The sequence below is a fragment of the Solenopsis invicta genome, chromosome 4 (assembly GCF_016802725.1).
Source record: "Solenopsis invicta isolate M01_SB chromosome 4, UNIL_Sinv_3.0, whole genome shotgun sequence".
NCBI classification, from domain to species: domain Eukaryota; kingdom Metazoa; phylum Arthropoda; class Insecta; order Hymenoptera; family Formicidae; genus Solenopsis; species Solenopsis invicta.
Window position 1 is genome coordinate 21,681,648 of NC_052667.1, and position 20,227 is coordinate 21,701,874.

Consider the following 20,227-nt stretch of genomic DNA (forward strand, 5'->3'; position numbering starts at 1 on the left):
CGCGTCGCTGCTAAGTTCGGCTCGGCTGACGTGACGTGGACTGGTCTTAAACCCGTCCGAGAGAAATCCTCGCGGATTATAAGAGTCCGTCTTCGTACTTCTTCTTACGAAGAAGAACGCGACGGATGACGGGGTACCGTCGTAAGGCAAGCGCCAACTTACTCACTGGATTTGTAACTGTAGTTTCATTTTATGATGTGTCAGAGTATTCGCCAAGTTAGTTCACTTCCGAACAACGTGTCAGAGATATATGAAAATTACAAAACGCGTTTATAAAACACTCTTTTTTACTATTTATAATCTTCATTTGAATGAACATTTCATAAATGTAGAATATTTAATCGAAATTTTAGAGAAAAGGAATTTTATATTAGCGTCGTTTAATTTTATCTTATTTTAATGATTGAAATATAATTATAGTTAGTTTTTCTTCAATTTCCAAATAATAAATTTATAAAAACATTGAATATATATTCAAAGATAGAAAAATTTAATGAACCGAATATAGTACCAAAAAAATTTAGAGATTTAATTAGATTTACCTTTAAGTATTTTAATACCAATTTCATATTTCTAAAAGAAGAATAAAAATTTGCCAATAATCGTTTCTTTTAAAATATGTTTCAATTTACTGATTATCATATACAAACGTAGCAACTCACGGATAATAATTAACATTGACGATAATTCGACAGAACCGCCATTTAGTAGACCCATAATAATACAGAAGAATACTCGTTAACACGAATAAAATGCGGTTTCGGTTTCATCCACGCCGAACCGCGTCGTGTCAAACAAAACGTTCGCTTTGTTCTCGTCGTTCGGCGAGATGATAATTTCCCGAGAGTTAATTCCTCTTTCGCTTCCGCTTGGGGAGTCGAAGGAAAGCGGCGCGAAAGGCGCGTTAACACTTAACTCCGGCGACAAAGGTCCAATTCTTGGTCCCTACGGTATCCTGACGCGACAATGGGAGCGAACTCCTGGCGAAAAGTACCCGGGGCTAAGGACAGACGGGATATTCCCCGACGAGGAGAACGACGAGGAGGCGTTGATACGCCGAAGGGAATCGAGACGGGTATGGGCGGTATGAGGATTGCCGGGGGTGAAAGCAGCAGAGGGGAGGGAGGGAAGAATCTGCGGAAAGCGGGGATGCAACGAGGCTGCAAGTCAGGCGAGAATCTAATTTCCCGAGACAAATCCTTAAATGTGCCCCGGAGCCCGGCTGGAAGGCGCGAGCCAAGGCATCTCACGGAATGAGTTCTCGTCTAGCATCCGCGACAACGACCTTTAACTCGGCTCGCCAATTTTGCGTCTCCATAACCCCCCCTCACGCGAAACGCATCATTAAGCTCATTCACGCGGGAAATGCGGTAGATCGAAAACAGAGCGTCGCAATCCGGGATGCAGTCGCGCGATCTAACCGGAAAAACATAAACTTTCTCAATGTTTTTTGCAGGAACGCAAAACGTCGAGATTACCCGACGTATAATGTAAAGGTGTCGTCTCTTATTTCATTTATATAATAAAAATAAAGAAATAAGATTGTTTCAGGAAAAAAATTTAAAATAAATTCCCACTGATCGATTTCGATGTAGACCTTTGATGCGAGAGATTTATCAATTAGTTAAAATCAACATATTGAAGTGTTTGTGAAAATTATCCGAGTTTCATTATCATAAATAGCATAATATGAGTTTCGAATCTTGTTACTGGTGCTATTGATATTTTGTGATAGTTTAATTCCTGCGATTATTAAACTGATTGCATAATAATTCCACGACTAATGTTATATTATGAAAATTAGGTTACTATAATTACAATATCTAATTGCTCTGTTAAAATCAAAAATACCTATACTTGATATTTAACAATAACGGAATATACATTTTAATGAGACTTAATCGTTGCTACGTAAATGAATTCAGTATAGTACCTGAAAACCGATTAGTAATAATGATCAATTATAAAATAAATTTACAAAAGAAATAGCTTTCGCTCAAATCAGCGATATCTTTTAAACGCATTCTTTTTTAAATGATATTCTTGTTACTGATGATAAATTTTTTTTTATAATCTGATAGGTCGTAACGTATTCATCACGCAGAAGATCCAATCGAAAGAAATGTCCTGTACTGTACGAGTATACGAAAGAAACGCACGGGTACGATATGCAGTTGGGCGAGACTAAGATCGAATTGAATCATGCGAGGATTCATATAGACGACGAATGGTGTATTTTTTGGGTCCAATGCCATTTCTTTGTTTCTGTTCTGTATTCCAGAGTGCATGATGGACGACGGGAGCGCCTGTGCCATCTTCTGGAAGTAGGAAGCACCGGTTTCGGCCGCTGAAGGTAACTTCGACTTCCAGGAGATAGCTAGCTTCCTTCCAGTACCTCTATTCTTCTTCTCCGCAAATTGGCAGAAAGAGAACTCCCCCCTCCCCCCCCCCCACCTCGATGAAATGAGAACAAAATGAATAAGGAAAGAGAAACGGGTCCAACTACCCAGCCTCCCCCCACCCCCTATTCTCTCCCGCCAACATCACGCCAACACCGCTGATTCAGCCAGCACAGCCCGCCGCAAAGTTCATTTTGCTGCTCGCTAGTGTTTGAACCACCGAACTCCAGCATTCCCTCACGAACCACTATCCCTTAGCCCGACTTAGTGCAGCCGGTGCATATCCATCCGTCGAGGAGGCTAAATTTGCACAAAGCGCTCGTCCAAATTCTTTCGCAAAAAGAGATTTCGAGTTTCTCGAAACTTTCGACACACACGCGCAACTCATTAGGTCTCTCGCGTACGTTTAGGTCATGGGATTCGTATGCACGTCCGTAAATTGGCTCTGGATTGGCACAAACAATTGGCTCAAAATTCGAAAAGGTCGATTTCTTCAAAACACAATTTCGAAAAACAAAATTTTTATCGTCATTTTTATCGCACGCTCATCCGGTAGCGCGCACTGCTTATCCGCGTGATGAAAATTATTGCTATTGGGCTCCTCTATGTCAGCCTCCCCTTCTCATCCGTCTCTCATCTGGCACGATACGCATCGTTTTACGCATTACAGAAGGTATTATAGACAGTGTTGTGCGTACCCACATGCGTGATTGAAACCTGTAGCCGTAAACCTGTCGTTCGTGTTTTTTTTTGCTCTGTTTATTACGCACCGCCGTTACATCACACTATTGAAGCCTCGTTCACGACGAGGCGTGCGTGGCGTGGACGCTCTTAGAATTCTACAGACCGGCACAATGGACCGAGAGTGATGCAGAATATATGAGAGAATCGCGGTCTTAGAGCGTCTACCGACCGTACGACAGCAACGACCCTTTGCTCCGAGTACCGAGTTTATTGTACGTTTCTAAGTCCACAGTCCCGTCGTCTTACATTCCCGAAACCCCTGTCTAATCTCATATCCATATTCGTATGGACAAAACCATCTTGATCGTACATATTATATATATATAAAATTATTATATATATATACATATATCGCTCTTTACAGCTATGATCATATAATAGTGGCTCGCTCGTTGGATGTGTTGTCTCGTTCGTTGTCAATGTGTTTTTTATCACCTTTGTACATATTTTCTCATTATGATATAATATATGTGAGCTACATTTATCTTATTGTATTACCTAGATTTGATTCTATATATGACAATTTATATGACATCCCTATTTCTCAACAGTCGACTTAACCGCTCTCCAACCTGCCACATTCCCTTTCCCAATTCAACTGGAGCTCTCTTTCCTGTGTTATCCTACTAATTGTGAATCTCGCACAGCCATGATCGTGTTTTATACTGTTTGATATTACACGAGGATACACACATACATACACATACATACGCGTTGACTTACACAGTGCAGATATTTCTAAACAAACTTACCGTCGCTAATTTATCAAGATTTGATTTCTGTAATCTGTAGCTGCTACAATTATTTTAGGATAAATTTACCTTACACAAAATCGAAAATGCTTTTAAAACCAGAATTGAGTAAAACTTTTTGCCAAACTTTTGTCAAGCTGCATCCACTTGAAAAATAAGCGAAATGGAAATCAGAATAAGTTTTCAATCTTGAAAAAGTCTCGATCAAACCCAAACATCATCAGAGATAAGACAAAATCATATTCTAACTGAAAAAGTACCTCGTATGACTTACTCGTTTTTTCTTATTCAACTTTTCGCGCATAACTTAGAAATAGCTGCAGAATAAGTATTCATTGTTAAATTTTGTGTAGCGGTGATCCATTTCGAGTATACATTATGTTTTTCCGTCTAGCCAGCAATTTAACGGAAACGCTTCTCTACATCTATAAAAAACAAATCGTAAAAACGTTAACTCGACACGGATCACCGTCCAAAGTGTCAGCCACAATTGGATCGCTTAATATCCTACTTGATTTTATCGCGATTTCGTGTGTCAGTTCGTTTCCGGTTTTGATATATTATAATATCGAACGTAGAACAACATTGGTTGAATTATTTTTCTTATTCTTTGTTATTACAATTTCCGTTACCGTTCCCTTTATAAAATTCCGTTTCCACTGTTACATATGTATGTTACATTGTTATCGGTTATGATAATTGTTCCCGTGGTTGTCCTCGGTTACTATTGTCGCACAGAAAACACACATATAACCCATACACACGTACACTTGCGCGGTTTCCAGTGCTATTAGATGTACACGTTGACGTAATGACGAGTGTAATCGTGCGCGTCGAAGGTACCGTACGCGTGCACATACAGATATGTTACGTTTTTATATATATATATTTATATATCTATATCTATATATCCCTATCTCCCCTTCCCTTTAGGATGGTGGATGCTGGTGTAACCGTGTAACTTTGTCGTTCTCGGTGTTAGCCGCAAGATCTTCTCTTTAACGCCTATAACGCTTAGCCCGCACACGGAACTGACTAACGTTGTTCTTTCTTTTTTTTCTCTGTTCCCTCTATTTCGCAACGCGCCGTCGTCGACCCGCAGACAGAAAGCTGTTCGTTGGTATGTTAAGCAAGCAACAAACTGAAGACGATGTGCGACAGCTGTTTACTACCTTCGGTTCAATAGAGGAGTGCACCATCCTCCGTGGACCCGACGGAAGCAGCAGAGGTGAGTACCTATCGCCAGCTTTTTACTATGCGTACATTTGACAACTATTGCATGATCATATGCGTATGTGAAAGAACAAGATGCAGCATAATCGCTTTCGACAAACGACCCTCTTCGAAAATAATATCTTCTCGGAATAGCTCTGAAATATTTAGGTATAATCTCGTTTACCTCATTACTTTGGTCATCGATAGAGATTTGCTGAAAATCTATAAAAATAGACGCGAGAGTCGCAAATATTGCAACCAACGATTAGCTGTCATAAAAAGTTCAAAGATCGCCGATAAAGGAATTTAAAAATAGCACGCTTCAGTCCCTGAGGGATTAAGCACGAAAACCGTATTCTCTCTAGTACTAAGTGTACCGTAATGTGGTGCGCGTATATTTTTATGTCGTGGGATAAAAGCATAGACACATTGTCCATAAAAATACGGGTATCTATGCAATTTTTAGCCGCAGGGCGGGGTAATCGCGTTCCTCTTTACTTCACGATCATTTTACATCTTCGCCGCGCGCGTTACCTCTTCCACTCAATTCATATCAGTTTTAATCCTTCAAAAAATCAGCGACGATAACAGTATATAATCTGAAGTAAAAGCTTACGCAATTGCAACGCTGCCGTTTCATCTTTTTGTTAGAGCGTAAAAGTAATTTTCACGATATATACAGAATGTAACAAATGCTCGCTACATTTTTTAGTTTCTTTTAACATTTAACTGTAAATGTTTAAGTTGCAAGTAAAAAAATTGCAAGTTTGTTAAAACAAAGTTGAATTTAAATTAAACAAAGAAGACGAGTTTCTACAATCTATCTGCATCCAAGACCGACGTGTAAAAAAATCTCTCCATTCTTATGTGCAAAAGAAATCATTGACATTTTATTTATAAAAAAAATGGATTTTAAAATAGCCAAAGAAATAAAAAAGAGGTAGTGTAGTAACTTTGGACACTTTGTACATCAATATCTGAGAGAGCCACGAAGCTCATAATCCGCGGCGTCTTCAAGCGTTTTCATCGAACGATGAAGCGAGCAAAGAGACTCTCCGGGGCACCTGGTTTTCAAAGGGGTGGGGTCGAACGGACTCCGCGAAATTAATCACAAGATGAGGCAGCAAAAAGGGAGGGAGGGAGGAAGGGCGACTATCTCAAAGGAAAGAAGGCAATTGCCTCGACCAGGCATTACGAGAAGAAAAAAGAGATAGAGGCTCACCGCCCGACGATGATGCACGACTAAACCCAGGCGGAAGGGATATAATCGCGACGGCATTTGAATATCCGCTCGCGCTGTAAACAGCGCGGAAGGGTAGGTAGGCGGCGAGAGATGGATGTAATTCGGGCGGGGATAACTGGCAGAATGGCGGACGAAAAGTGGATGCGGAGCTGCAGTCGGACGAAGCGGCGAGAGCAATAATTTCCGCTGGACGAGGCGGCGAAATTTAAATATTTTCATTCAAGAGTGAAGACCTCGCGATGCGTCTTCACTCGGCAGGCAACACGAGAGGTGGAGGGGAGGGGTTAGCAACAAGCTGCGGAAGAGGTGATCGAAGAAAATGAGAAAGCAAGACGGACCAGCGAGAAGAGAAAGGGAAGAAAGAGTGAGAGCTAGCGTAGAGAGGAGATAGGGCAAACCGAGGGGCAACTGGGAGAAATAAGAAAACGGGTAGGAAGGGCGCGGGTAGGCAGGCGCGAATGTAATTAAATTCCACTTTGAAGTGAAACTCACTTTCAGCAGTTAATAAGATTTTGATTCGCAGTCGGTGACGTAACGCAGCGCGCCCATCGTCTTTGGCAGGTAGGCGCGCTGCTCGCCCGCGACGACGACGACGACGACGCGGCGAAGGGAGAAGTAACGGAAGTAGTATGCGAGAGAAGAGAGCTTTACAATGTGCGAAGTCTGTGCTCCTTCGCTTCCAGCAAAGACCAAGCCCACCGCCGCGCCGCGGCGCCGCCGCCGCCACCCGGCCTCTCCCTGTCCTCTACGTTCTACCGTTGCGTCAGAGCTCCGGTTCTTTGTCGAAAGCCAGGACGATGTTGCGCCGGCTTTCCGAGCTCTTTAATTAAAATTACGTGGGCGCGCGCAGCACGACGACAGTTTCCAACCGGCAGTCGGTTTATCACGTAGAATGCATTCGCGATTACCCGCCGAGAATCTCAGGTATGTCGTCCCGACAATTACAATACCTTTGACGAAATGAAGCACGCGAGGTCTCGACGCAATCTCGAGCTTAATCTCCGCTTCGCGAAGTTGACCTTCCAACGTTGGTGGGGCAGGGCGTCGATCGCGCAGAGTGACCATTGCGACGTTAACCGCGCACACACGCGGCTGCATCCATTCCTCCGAACGAGTTTCAATTCTAAGCTGGCGCTCAGAGCGAATCTTTCACAGATAATTCCTCCGCAATCCCAACCGCGACATTCGTCCTTGGACATTCGTATCAGAACGAAGTTACTTGGCAGGGATGGATGTGCGCTCGTCGTGGGAAGGGCCTGATCGCTTATTCCGCGCAACTCCACCGCGGCATATCCCACGCCCCGGATCTCGTCCCGGCGGAAACTTTCCCAACACGCTTCATCACCGCTCGCCGAGCCTCGGTTGAGTTTCATAACTAGCTAATCCGACCCGTAATAGAGAGATCAGGCAGAGCTCCGACGAGCGCGGCCATATATATGTGTATATATATTATATAGATACACACATATGTATCGCCACGCCGCGAATCTACGCAAGCATCGAAATTACAGTAGGGAGGATATCGTTTCGATAACTCTTATTCCGGCATCATCCGTCAGAAAAGCACAGGGATCAGTTACGCGTCGAGAATGTAAGCGCACGCGACCGGAATATCTCGTTAGCACACGTAATTCGCGCAACTTCCGTCAGCCCCGATGCGACCCTCCCCTCCCCCTCCCTCCTCAATGAGTTACGACGATCGAAAGTTATCGACGATATCCTCTCTCCCTTCGCTACTCTTTCAACTTAACTTTTCTTATCGGATGACGCTACCTATCTTGAAAGGTGATGGAGAAGATTTGTCGGTAACGAGGAGTCTAAAAAAAAAAAAAAGGGAACTCGGATCTTCGAGTTTTTAGGGAGACGCGATGTCGGTCGCCATCATCTCCGTCGTTGTTGTCGTCGTCGCCTTCGTCATCGCCTTCGTCGAAACGACGCACTGCGTTGCGTCCCTACCCCGCAGCTTTCTCTCAGAGACCTCCCCCCCTCGCTCTACCACCGTCGTATCCCAGGGGGGGAAGAGGGGAACGACGATGGAGCTCTTCGTCCAATTATTTTTCCCTCGCTTCGAAACATTTCAACGCCACTTCAACGAACGAACTCGTTCTATTCTCGTTGCCGCGCAACCCTCTCCGCCACCCTCCGCCAGAACAGAACCGCGTCACTTCTTCCCCCTCCCTCCCCCCCGGCTCACTCCCGTCCCTTGTTGGAGTTACATTCCCTCCTAACTGTGCGTACGCGATCTCAACTGGGCCACCCCTTAACTCGGTGGAGTCCGCATTATTTCAATTGCGCGAACGGCAATAATTCACCGCGCTAAGAAGATTATAAAATGTTTATGAATAATGGAACAAAATATATATTCTGAGCAGGGCCCTTCTACGTACCGCGAGACGTGGGAAGGTATACGACGCTCTCTTTCTCTTTCTCTCTCGTCGAGGTAAAACGCTACCACGGAGTAAAACGGAGGCACCCTCTGTGATAGCAACCGAGCCACGTGTACTCTGTGTGCGTCAGGATTGCGCAACCGTGTGCCGTAAGCGCGATACGATTATTCAAACCGGGGAAACAATTCCGTGCATTAAGTCGTAATAACATTGCGCGCCGGTATTCCCGATCCTCTTTTGTCGCCGGGACTCGCAAAACGCGGTATTTGGTACTCACAGCCCCGGCCGCGCTAACTATCGGGTGGCATTATGTAACATTTAACCACCCCCGGGCACGGGAGAAGTACAATAGATCATGAGTTCGCGAGTTACTGCGCGAACAATGCAATTACGAGAAACATTATATCGTTCGCTTCAAGATCTCACCTTAAGGGATGCGGCGGATGCTAATTTACTCGGTTTTAACATCCAAGTACTAGCATAACGTCTATCGCTTTATGCAAACTTCTGATGTGTCGCTATAAACATATTCGATTAGTAATCTCGCACGAATAAATGGGAGCTTTAATTAGGTAGCCAGCTATAAAAACAAATGATATTTCTCCAATTAACAAGTTACCGAGCGTTCTTTGTCAATATGCTCTTGCAGCCGATCCGTCAGCGCGGCGCGCGTTTCATCGACTAGAAACGATGAGTGTTTAGGGATTAAACACGAGCGAGCGGCGCGTAATCGGTTGTTTTCTCAGTACGTTTGTGTCAGTGCGATTTATCGTCGTGGTAATAGTTAGCGCCCTTTAAATCGTCGCTGCAGTTCGCCGATTATAGCGCCCAACCCGGCAACGAGGGGCGGCACTCGCATTTCGGTGCTCTCGCGAAATCATTTCCGATCATTTTCGATGGAGCCTCGTTTTTGACTGCGCGACGCAAAGAGATTGCGATGGCCGCGGTAACGATATTGCTGACGGGAAATATGACGAATCAATAATTTCCTCAGCCTAGCATTTTATGATGGGGCATTAAACGAGCGATGGTTATCGACGATTAATCGTTCGGCTGTCACTTGCACCGGCGCGTCCGCGCTCGGTATGTATCGTGCCTTAATACGCGCGGACAATTTGCGTCCTTTATCTTCGACACGCACATGGGGCGTACGCCACCTCCATTATTGCAGGCACACGGTATATTACTGTCGCGAGGATTATAGGAAAAATATCCCGCGCTTTACGGGCACATCCTCATTATCGCGAGACTATAAACTTGTCCGTCCTCATTATCCTGCAGGGCCGTGCAGTTATCAAGCGGTAATTCCATTAATGATTCTACTTATTACTGACGCGATGCAAATTGCAGAATACAAACGTAGCGTTTCTGCGTCGCACCTCAGCCAAGCCACGGTGTGTATGCAAAAATAAAATATTGAATTTCACGCTGCAAAAAATCGGATCGAAATCGCGCTGGAAGCGCATATTACGTCGAAATGACCGGTCATATTTATAGCGGTAAAGCCACCACCTTCTTGGTTTAAGCATCGCCGCCACCTTCTGGCGCTGCTCTACTCGTAGAAGGAGGGTGCCCTCGGGTGGAAGCTCTCAATATGTCCGACCTAATCCTCTCCCGGAGGACTCGGCGTCCCCTCTCGCGCTTTACTTTGCAATACGTACAAACATTTCGAGCCCAGCTGCGCCACGGGATTTAGGAGCTGAGCGATTAATAAATGCTCCGTACGACGAGCTGGCACCAGGACTCTCCGACAGCCACTCGACGAGGAGGCTGCCCGTGATTTACAGTCCGGACTCGCGTGTCTGCATCCAAGCCCCTGCCGCTTCGTCTGGATTTTCGGTGATTTCGCGGCATCGTTATGATTTAGTACCGCGCTCTGCTGGAAACATCAACGATCGGTCTTTCTCTTTCAACGTTCGGGAACTTGGGACAGCATAAGACGTCGCGTCGATGTGATTGACAGACGAATAAGTCGTAACACAAAAACTAACAGCTTTACGCTATCTTTAAATATCACACCTGTATTTTGTTCTAATATGTATTAAACACTCGCAATTTTATATTGAACTTTTGTGCTACATTTTAAAGCCGCAAAGCAGAGTTGGCATTATTTCTTTTTTTTTTTTAATAAATTCCACGCCAATGATAAAAATTGATTTTTACCGATATTTTCCGAAAAAAAAACCTAGCAAAAATGTATCTTGTCCATTAAACACGATAAAATATATAGAAAACTTTTTTATATTGTACTTCTCACACTGTGCACTGTTTGAATTTAGTTAGCAAAGAAATTTCCAAAATAAAAAAACATTTGAGATTAACAACATATATTAAAAATCCAGAGGTATTTAAAAAAATCACCATTGCGCATGGCTAAAAAATTATGAAAAGTTATGCAAATCTCAATTGTCTGGTGAAACAGAGATAGACAATAATTCTTAATATTTAATATATTAATTAAATTATATAATAATTCATAATAAATTAATATTACATTTGAAATTAAAATTATGAAGCACCTCAACTAAAAAATTCGCCAAATTTCGTGATAAAATTATCATAAACTAATGATTCGGAGCTTGTTCAAAAATCTCGATTCAATCATTTAATTCTGCTGAAACGTATGTAAATGCTAAAAAGTTAGTTGGGCATGGTTTTCATCGTAAAGACAACTGACAGCAAAAGAAGTTTAAAGTCGATCTCAAAGTTAGATTGAATACAGACTTATAGTTGTCTAACAGCCGACAAATGTGTCTACTATAGTCGGCTGTCAGTCAGCCAACATAATCATTTCTAAGTCGATTTTATAACAGCTATAAGTCGACTTTTAGTTAATTTGACGTCGTCTAAATTTATTACGGTAAGCGACGGAAAAATTAACAGAACCGATTGGGGCATTCGGGATCCTTCGTTTACTTCACGTGTGAATCATGTAAATAAATTAGCTTTATGTTGAATAGTAAACATAAACCAGTTTTATATTGGTAATAAAAATTTGTAATTCTGTTACTATTGTTTTCTTCATACAACTAAAAATTAATATAAAAAAATGTTATAACATTTATATTTGCAAAATTTGTTTCAAAAAATATATTTCATATATTAATTTGCATGAAAAGACACTTTATTGTTATAAAATTTTGTTTTTCTTTAAATTATAGTAATTAGTATGTACTTTACCAATTAAAGCAAAATTATCTTTTTGCAGAGAGTTGTATTAATGTATTTTAGGGTTATTTATTAATTTTTGCCAGTTTATTTCATTAGATAAAATCTGAGGCGATAAAAACCGGAATTTGCTACAATTTTTTCCACGCACTGAACTTTTCTGACCAATCCTGGTTACCAGTCGGCGTTACGAATGGAAAAACCCAGGAACGAGTGGCCGGCCTCGAGCTTTAATATCTCCTCCGGCACGATGATAAGGTTGCGAGAAAAATATCCGAGAATCAATTTCATTGTCGAACTGTGCGCGATGCAGTGGCTCGCGTCTTGGTCGCGTATCAATTTCATTTTCGGATCGGCGACATCGGCGCGTATACATGTACGCATCGGCAGTATTTGCGTAGCGGTTATTTTATCGGAGCCCGACCTCTATTTTCGAAGCACACTGATAAATTCGCCCTACGGTTTATTCTTCGCTTTTTCGAGCAAACATTGGTATTCCATCGACGTCGACCCGCACGGCCGTGCGGTGCGTATTCGCGATGCGCGATTAAAGATCGCTGTTGACTCGAATCGAAGAACGCAAATCGAGTAGCCGGAAGCACGCAGAATTTATTTTCGCATGCAAATAGAGAAGAAACATCAAATCCTGTGAAACGGGAAATTAATTGTTCTGGTTTCAGTTTGTGAGATGAGATTTCTTCGATTATACGAAAACGGTTATTTCTACCGGATGTAATCGGAAAAAAAGTCTTTCAGCGAATGAAAGTTCAATTACATACATGCACGATAAATGAAAACGCTTGTACGTTTTGTCGATCTTTGAGAACTGATATCGCAGTTTTTCTGTTTTTTTTTTTTTTTTTTTTTTGTAAACTAGCCTCTGCGGAGAGGATAAACAACGATGAAAGGGAGACAAAAGACTTGAAGAAGGGAGATGAAAATTCGAGTAGATGCGGCTCGCTAAAAGCGCGAGGGTGAATCGGGCGAACCTTCGGGGCAGCGATTTCAGAGCCGGCTCGATCCGAGGGTCGCTCGGCCGACTGTGTGTCGCATGTAGTTTTATAATTATTGCGAGCCTCGGGGGATTACGGGATCGAGCTTTATCCTATATGAAATGCATGCGAGCGCATGTGCGCACGGCCACGCGTCACACGTGCGCGTCGATCGTATGCGCAGTGAGATACGTTATCTCCACCGACCCCTCATCCCTCGTGACACGAGGGATGAAAATGCACGCGAGTGCTAATTCGAACGATTTCGACACGGGCAGGCTGCTATTTTTGGAACGCGCGTTTCCCTCGCGCGCGAACGACCACGATAATAAATTCACGCGACTGCGACGGCCCTCTTCGGCTCGTCGAGATCTCCGTCGACGGCCACCGTAAACACAATGTAAAGTTCAGGTAAAAGTTAAAATCGCTCTAAGGCTCCGTCGCGCCGGTCGATACTCGCGTGAGTACACGCGGCGCGTATAAGCGGCGCCCATGTACGTGTACATCGCGGCGAAATATACATTGTACGTGTGCTCTCTCGTGAAATAGCAAATACACATGCAAACGTACATACAGAGTCTTGGCGGAGGAAACGAAAATTCGATGGTTCGATGGGCGGTACCATCGCCGCCACCGCCGCCGCTGCCGCAAATGTACTCGGTAGGCAGATTAACGCGCATTTACGAAACGCATCGCGAGCGCTCACACGTACGCACACACGCGCGTGCATGCGACTCTGGCGACTACCACAGCAACCGGCGTTACCTGTGTTGCTGTATCAACCCTCCTGGCTTCCATCTCTCTCGCTGCCGCTGCCGCCGCCGCCGCCGCCGCCGCTGCCACCGCCACCCTCGCGTCGCCTCTTCCGCGCGCAGTAATCCAATCATCCGCGTCCTACGATTTGTACGTAGTAATTCCGTCTGTTTGATCATCCGGACGGCTCGGCTTTTCCCTACACGCGCTGCCGTTTGTTTCAATACGGCCTGCTTCTACGCGTGCACACAGGTAACTGCGAGCGATACGCGAGATTTGTATCGGTAATCGCTGATTGGTGATTGGGGTGAGGCCGTTGACGGAGTGATTCGACCATAGGTGGAGAAGTATGAAAAATTGTAACGTCCAAAAAATGGCTGTAATAACCTTTTTCCCGAGCGCGACGACAAAACTGCTAGGCGAGAAATCGTAATGGTTTTGTACAGATCACCGGACTCCACTTTTCGTCCACGGATATATCGTTGGAATAAATTATCAATATTTAATTGGCAAAAAAAAGTTGCAAACATGATTTCAATAAAACTGATTGTTGATTAATTTCTCGTCATGCGATACATTAATAGATTTAATTACGTTGGACGATATATTTTTCATCTCTTTTATCGAGCACGATTTTTATATTATAACATTTGTTACGTGAAATATCCTTTTTGTATTGTAATAAGTTCAATTATTAAATCCGCACGATTCAAAAAGATAAAATTTTTATTGCGAGGATATTCAACACGTGTGCATATAGCGACATAACTTTCAATTATCAATACGAACACTAGCGCTCGCGTATGAATTCCGTTTGTTCATTCGGCGCGTCGACCACACACACGCCGCATCGGCAACGTATTATTCCACGCGTCATCTGGCGTGATCGTTAATCCTGGATGTCGAGCAAGACGATAATCCCGGGACAACGGGGTTATAAGCCACAACAACGACCGTTTCCGTCGGGCCTACGAGGTCCTTCATCTATCGCTCTTCACCTGTCGATAATACGCGTCGCAGGCGGACAAACGAAAAAAGCAAAACAAAAAACAAAAAAAAACGAAGAATAGAAAATAAAAGGTAGGACGTTTCCCCGCACGCCCCGTCGCCCGTCCATGAGCGTAATGATGCACGTAATGTACCCAGCCGTGGCTGAATCGTTTAACGCGCGGATAAGCAGCGGTATTTCCATTACGTGAGAAACATAGGCTGACTCGTCGTTACGAGTTTCATAGTGCATTACAGCGAGGAGGGCTGGCAGAGCGAGATCGGGCGCGCATCGGCCGCAATAGGGGGATACAGTAGGGGTGCGTCGATACTTCGGGCGCGCACGAGAGGGGCTGAATAAAACGAGGGAGACGGCGGTATAAACCGGTCGGCGGCGAGCAAGAGAGAGAAAGAGAGCGAGGACGGTCCGTAAAATTTCTCGTTACGATTACGACGTGGTCGTTGCCGTATACGCCATCCACCGACGGTCACGTCCCGCGACGCGAAGATACGAGATGGATTATTAAATTTCTAGTGCCGCGTGCGTGTGCCGCGTTATGAATTTCCTCCCCCCCCCCCCTTACCCTTCTCCTTCCCTGTCCCTTCACGGGAGGCTCGATCGTCCTGCGAAAATCTTGGGAAAAAGCCCTCCCGCGACTACGATGTTTACGGATCGCGTAAAAATGCGAGACGCGTATGGGATCGTTAAGAGAATGTCCGAGGTACCCGTTAATCGCGTTATACAATTTCGATAGAGCGTCGTTGCGAAGAATGTATGTATATCTGATTGTTTCCTAACGCAAAAAATGTGGTACAGCTAAGTAGCTTATAATTTGATTGCTAAATGAGAAAAAATTTTAGCTAAATACTAATAAAGTACGTACTCAAAAATTAAATTTTATGCCTCGTATCATCTAGACAGAACTTTTAAAACTAAAGCCAGAACTCTCAATTAGTTTCCACACGCGAAACGATACGCCAACTTTACATAGTGATATCACGCTATCCTTCATTTGCTGCAACATAATTCAAAAAACAAAGTTATCTGGTTTAAGTAATTTGAATTATTACACTTTTGATATCATTTTTCGATGCGATTTTGGTGTGGCGATTTAATCTACTGATTGTAGAGAAATAAAAATACCATTTGTTCTTCACTCGATGTATTAAATTGTCATCAGGATTCTCTTTTTTTTGCAGGCAACTCAAGAATAACAATCTTTTGGTTACGTTGTGAAGTATTATTTTTAATTCGTTATTTTCTAATTATAATATCTAATAGTAGCAACGGGAGCAGGTAGAACTGTGTCAGTCCTTGTACGTTTCACCTAGATCTAAAAAAGTTCCTTTGTGACTCCCGCCGAGTTGTCAGATAGAGATTACAAACTTAAAATCCGTATATATACGGAATACGTGATGAAACTCGCCACCTGTCGCTTACAAGTCTGCCGTTCTCACACGACATCTCTTATTATCTACTGAAAACTGTATAAAATCTTGTACGTATATACAGCCGCCGCTTTTGTGTATTTTTGATTTATTCGCGGAAGATCTGGGTCGATGTTAACGTAAGAATGATTGCAAATTGAAAAGGGATAAAATATTCGGTCAGCTATGGTATTGCTGCCGTCGCATTGCGGAAAAAGGTACAGCGGCACGTACAAACGAGAAGTCGCAAATCACACGGTGAATGAGATCGGATAGAAAAAAAGGGGGAAACAGTATAAGAAGATAGATATCGCGCGGCGCACTATTGTCTTGTCCTCGAATTTCTGCTTCGTGCAGATAACAAGCTGTCGCGTTTGCCATGGAAATAACTGTGACAGCGCGGCATTATCGACATTGCGATAAAAGTAAACGGCGTCGGTATACGTTATTCGCGGTGAGACCTGCTTTACAAAACTTGTAACTGATTATACGGTTACAAGCACGGTCGTACTTGATGCCACGTCGATGAACACGACGCGAACGCGGCGCGAGGGCGATGAGGCTAGTAATGGATTATTAAATCTCTCCCATGCTACTTTACGACACAGTTCTGCAATGCCCCACGGCTTGTAAAGCTACGAAAACGTCGTTTTCCTCTTAACGGCTTTCTAGAGTCTCGACCGGTACATAGTATATCTAGTTATTATTAATAATACTGTTACCAGTTCTCTGAGAGACTTAATATTAATATTACACTGCTCTTGCTGATCTTTCATTATGATTACGTCGTAATATTTTCGCCGCTTCACGTTCGATTTACGGCATGGAGTTATAATTGTTACGGTTTGTCGGTTAAATCTTTGTTCGCAGACATACACACACACATACACACACATGTCATAAATTTTTATGTCGTTTGAATTATTACATTCTGATCTGATTTAACTTTACGTAAGTCATATTCGTGAAGAATTGTTATCGAGCGTCGTAGGAATTTTATAAATGTTGCGTCGCGTTCAGATTCGGATGCGTCGAATAGCTTTTACGATCAATATGCAACATCATAAACCGGATGGAAATCCCGTAAACATTCGATAGTAACTTGCGCAGTGTTATTTCGTGTGGCATGATATAATATTACCTCGATATAACATTACCGCAAATTCTGTAATCGACTGCGAGACGTGGTGAGAGAGAGAGAAAGAGAAAGAGAGGGGGGGGAGAGAAAAGGGCACGGAATCATGAATTAGCAAATCGAGTAATTTACGGATGAATTAGTCGCGAAATTTTGTTAGTTTTCGTAAACGATCGCCGCGAAACACAGAGAGCCGCGTCCCGTAATGGATCGGATATGAAGGTTTCGGACAGATGCGGCGCGGAGGGAAAGAGAATGCTGCTTTGGAGCGGTCTGTTAAGCTGCCCACCATGGGTTATTCGATAACGCACAGCGACGAGCTGCCGCTCTCGTCGAAGGGACGAAGCGTCGAATCGGGATGGGTAATGCACGAATGCGAAGGTTTATGGGCAATATGGTATATTTACGGTTGACGGGCAAAAGCCGTCGTATGGAGGCTAACAGAAGGGGACCGAGGTATCCTCTCTCGCGCTTTTCCTTCTCCCGTCATCTCCTCTCTGCGAACCACGTCGAGTGAAAAGCTCGCGGATATTGACGAAGAAAGCTCCCACCACACGTGCAATATCCCCCGGTGGATATTGACGCGGTGTCAGGCAGGGAACCAAGGAGCCGCTGCGAGACGACCGCGAGGATCTTACGACGACCGCGTGCTTTCTGCGGCCTTTCGTGAACCAGCTAGGACGGTAATCGCATTAATATAAAGACGGTAAATCTTGATGCGCACAATGCCGCGCTGCTTGATGCCGCCTCGTGCCATGCCAACAAAGACACGTTGCTTCCTAGCTGTTGTTGCTTACAATTTCACAATAGGGGACCACGTCGTGTCACGGCGATCAACGAGATTGCAAAAGCGAGGCCCCGGCTGTAATTCGTGCGAACGACGACCGATAGACAAGAGGACCTAACTTTTAATAACGGCTTCGATGGAGTTCTTTAATCCGGTTGATCGTGTCTGGAAATATCGCGCGCGTTAAAAAGAAGGTGCCGGACTTCGGATATCGTGCGAACTTCGTCGCCCGTTCGCGAAACTTCATAACGCCCTGGAGCGAAATCCGCCTCCCGCAAAAACCAATTAAAAACCGAATTACGTCTTAACCCCCTCTGGAGATACCATTTAGCTGCCATTTCCGCCTCGAAGCTGCATGTACCTAACCTGATGAAAGGTGTGAGGAATTATACTCGGCGTAGAGCTTTCGTCGGCGGATAGTCTAACTTTCCATCTTCTTCAACTACTGGTGTGTACGTCTGTGTGTGTATTCGCAGTAGCAATTATATTATTCTTTTGTTTCTTCAGTAGATAATAATATAAATTATCAAATACAGACTTATGTAGGTATATTCAAAATTTCGAGATTTTTTTGTGCCAAATGTTTGTCAAATCGTTGAAATAGCAAAATTTATAGTTATTTTTGATGATGATATCGCGCATAGTAATGTTTTTTTTTCCAAGTACTTTAGTTTTGTAAAAGATTGAAGCAAACTCCACTCAAACGAATCATCGAAACTTCAATATCGAGTGTTTGTCGTTAAATATTAAGTTTGCCGTTCGCTGCATTGATTCATCGATTGCTATTGATATTTGCATATTTCGACGCAAGTACGTATTCGGTATAATTATCGGTGCACGAGTTTTTCGTCGAACGAGACCAAGTATTTCGTCACGAGACTGAATACACTCCTCCGCGGAAAATTTACGAGAGATCGACCGCGAATCGCAATTGGGAAATGGAGCTCTTTTTCTTTTCATTACGGCACGGCTTTGACACGGATGACGACGCGTACTTTTAGCGAGGCTTGTACCTTAGGTGCGAAACCGCCGTCGTTGTTTACGCATGTTTACGAATGCAAAGTGTTTGCAGGCATTGTGTGCAATTCCCGCGTGTGCAACGCGTGAGCGCGGCCGCGTTCAATGGGACCTGGCGTGGTGCGTGTCGCTCGCGAAAGGGTAGCGAGAGAGGAGGGCTGCTCCTCCATGGGCGCGAGAGAGGGTGTTAGCACACTTGGCGAGCTGCCATTTAGAGCTGGAAACAACGGGATGAGGGTCGGAGGCCGTTCTTCCCTCGCCGCATGGCGTTTCGCAGCGGCGCCTTTACAAACGGATGTGGAAAAGACGGCGGTGGGCGGTTTCTTCCCGTCTTTCGGTTGGCTCGTCTCTCTTTTGTAAATACATTAAAAGGGGAGCCCGGAACGAACGAACGAACGAACGAGCGAGCGAGCGAGCGAGCGAGCGAGCCATCTCTCCGCGCGTTTAAGGTCCACTTTTCGAAAATATTGACATTCTTTTGTGCGCGCGATCCCTCTCTCTTAGACGGAGTACCACTAATTTAAATGTCTTCCATTCTTTAAACATTACAAAGGGTACGTGAGCGCACACGCCGGCGTGCTCAGACCTGTACACGAACGGAACTTAAATTAACAAAAAATACTTTTATATGAGCAATTAATATTTTAATTTTGTAATTAACGTGTAACGACAAAGCGCAAACCTGAAAATTTATTAAAAGGGAACGGAATATTTAATGCCCCTCCATGCCAAATATCCAGCCCGTTGCACGCTGCGTAAAATGTATATTACATTTTAAGTCTGCAGTAGTCCGATAAACGACATTACCGGTAATGCAATATGTATAAAAACGTCGGATATATAACGAGATGCTGACGCGAACCATGGGATTTTGTAATATCAACGCTTTTTCGCTCGCTCCCGCCGCCCCTTTTCCCCTCTAACGTGCGTATATCAGCGAAATCACGCTGGCGCGTTGCAACCGAGGAACGACACGACCAAAATAGTTTTTCGTCTCGTATAATCCAGTGCGATTGTCATCGGCCGCGACACATAGCCGGACGTTGACACATTTCGCTCTTGTGGGATGCGGCACGTGACGTTCCCACAGATGAACGCGTCGGTAACACGCGCATCCCGGCGCGCTTTATTCCGCCCGACAATGAGGTCCGGTCTTATCGATTCGTTAACGATGTCGCTGACGTTGTCGACAAAGGAACAATACCTAGGTGCCGCCGTAT

General features: G+C 44.1%; 1 protein-coding gene across 29 annotated transcripts in view; it reads left to right on the forward strand.

The window, feature by feature from the left end:
• LOC105201456 (CUGBP Elav-like family member 4) overlaps positions 1 to 20,227 on the forward strand; it is a 574,742-nt gene that overhangs the window by 499,248 nt on the left and 55,267 nt on the right. For 16 of the 29 annotated variants that reach the window (XM_039448049.1, XM_039448052.1, XM_039448055.1 and 13 more), the window contains one exon: positions 4,998 to 5,123. The exons of 8 other annotated variants lie outside the window; for them this stretch is intronic. In XM_039448049.1, the coding sequence (XP_039303983.1) occupies positions 4,998 to 5,123 (126 nt within the window). Of the gene's footprint in view, positions 1 to 2,081; positions 2,162 to 2,281; positions 2,354 to 4,997; positions 5,124 to 20,227 lie in introns of all 29 variants that reach the window. 5 more of the 29 variants (XM_039448064.1, XM_039448063.1, XM_026135295.2 and 2 more) reach the window with 3 other exon arrangements.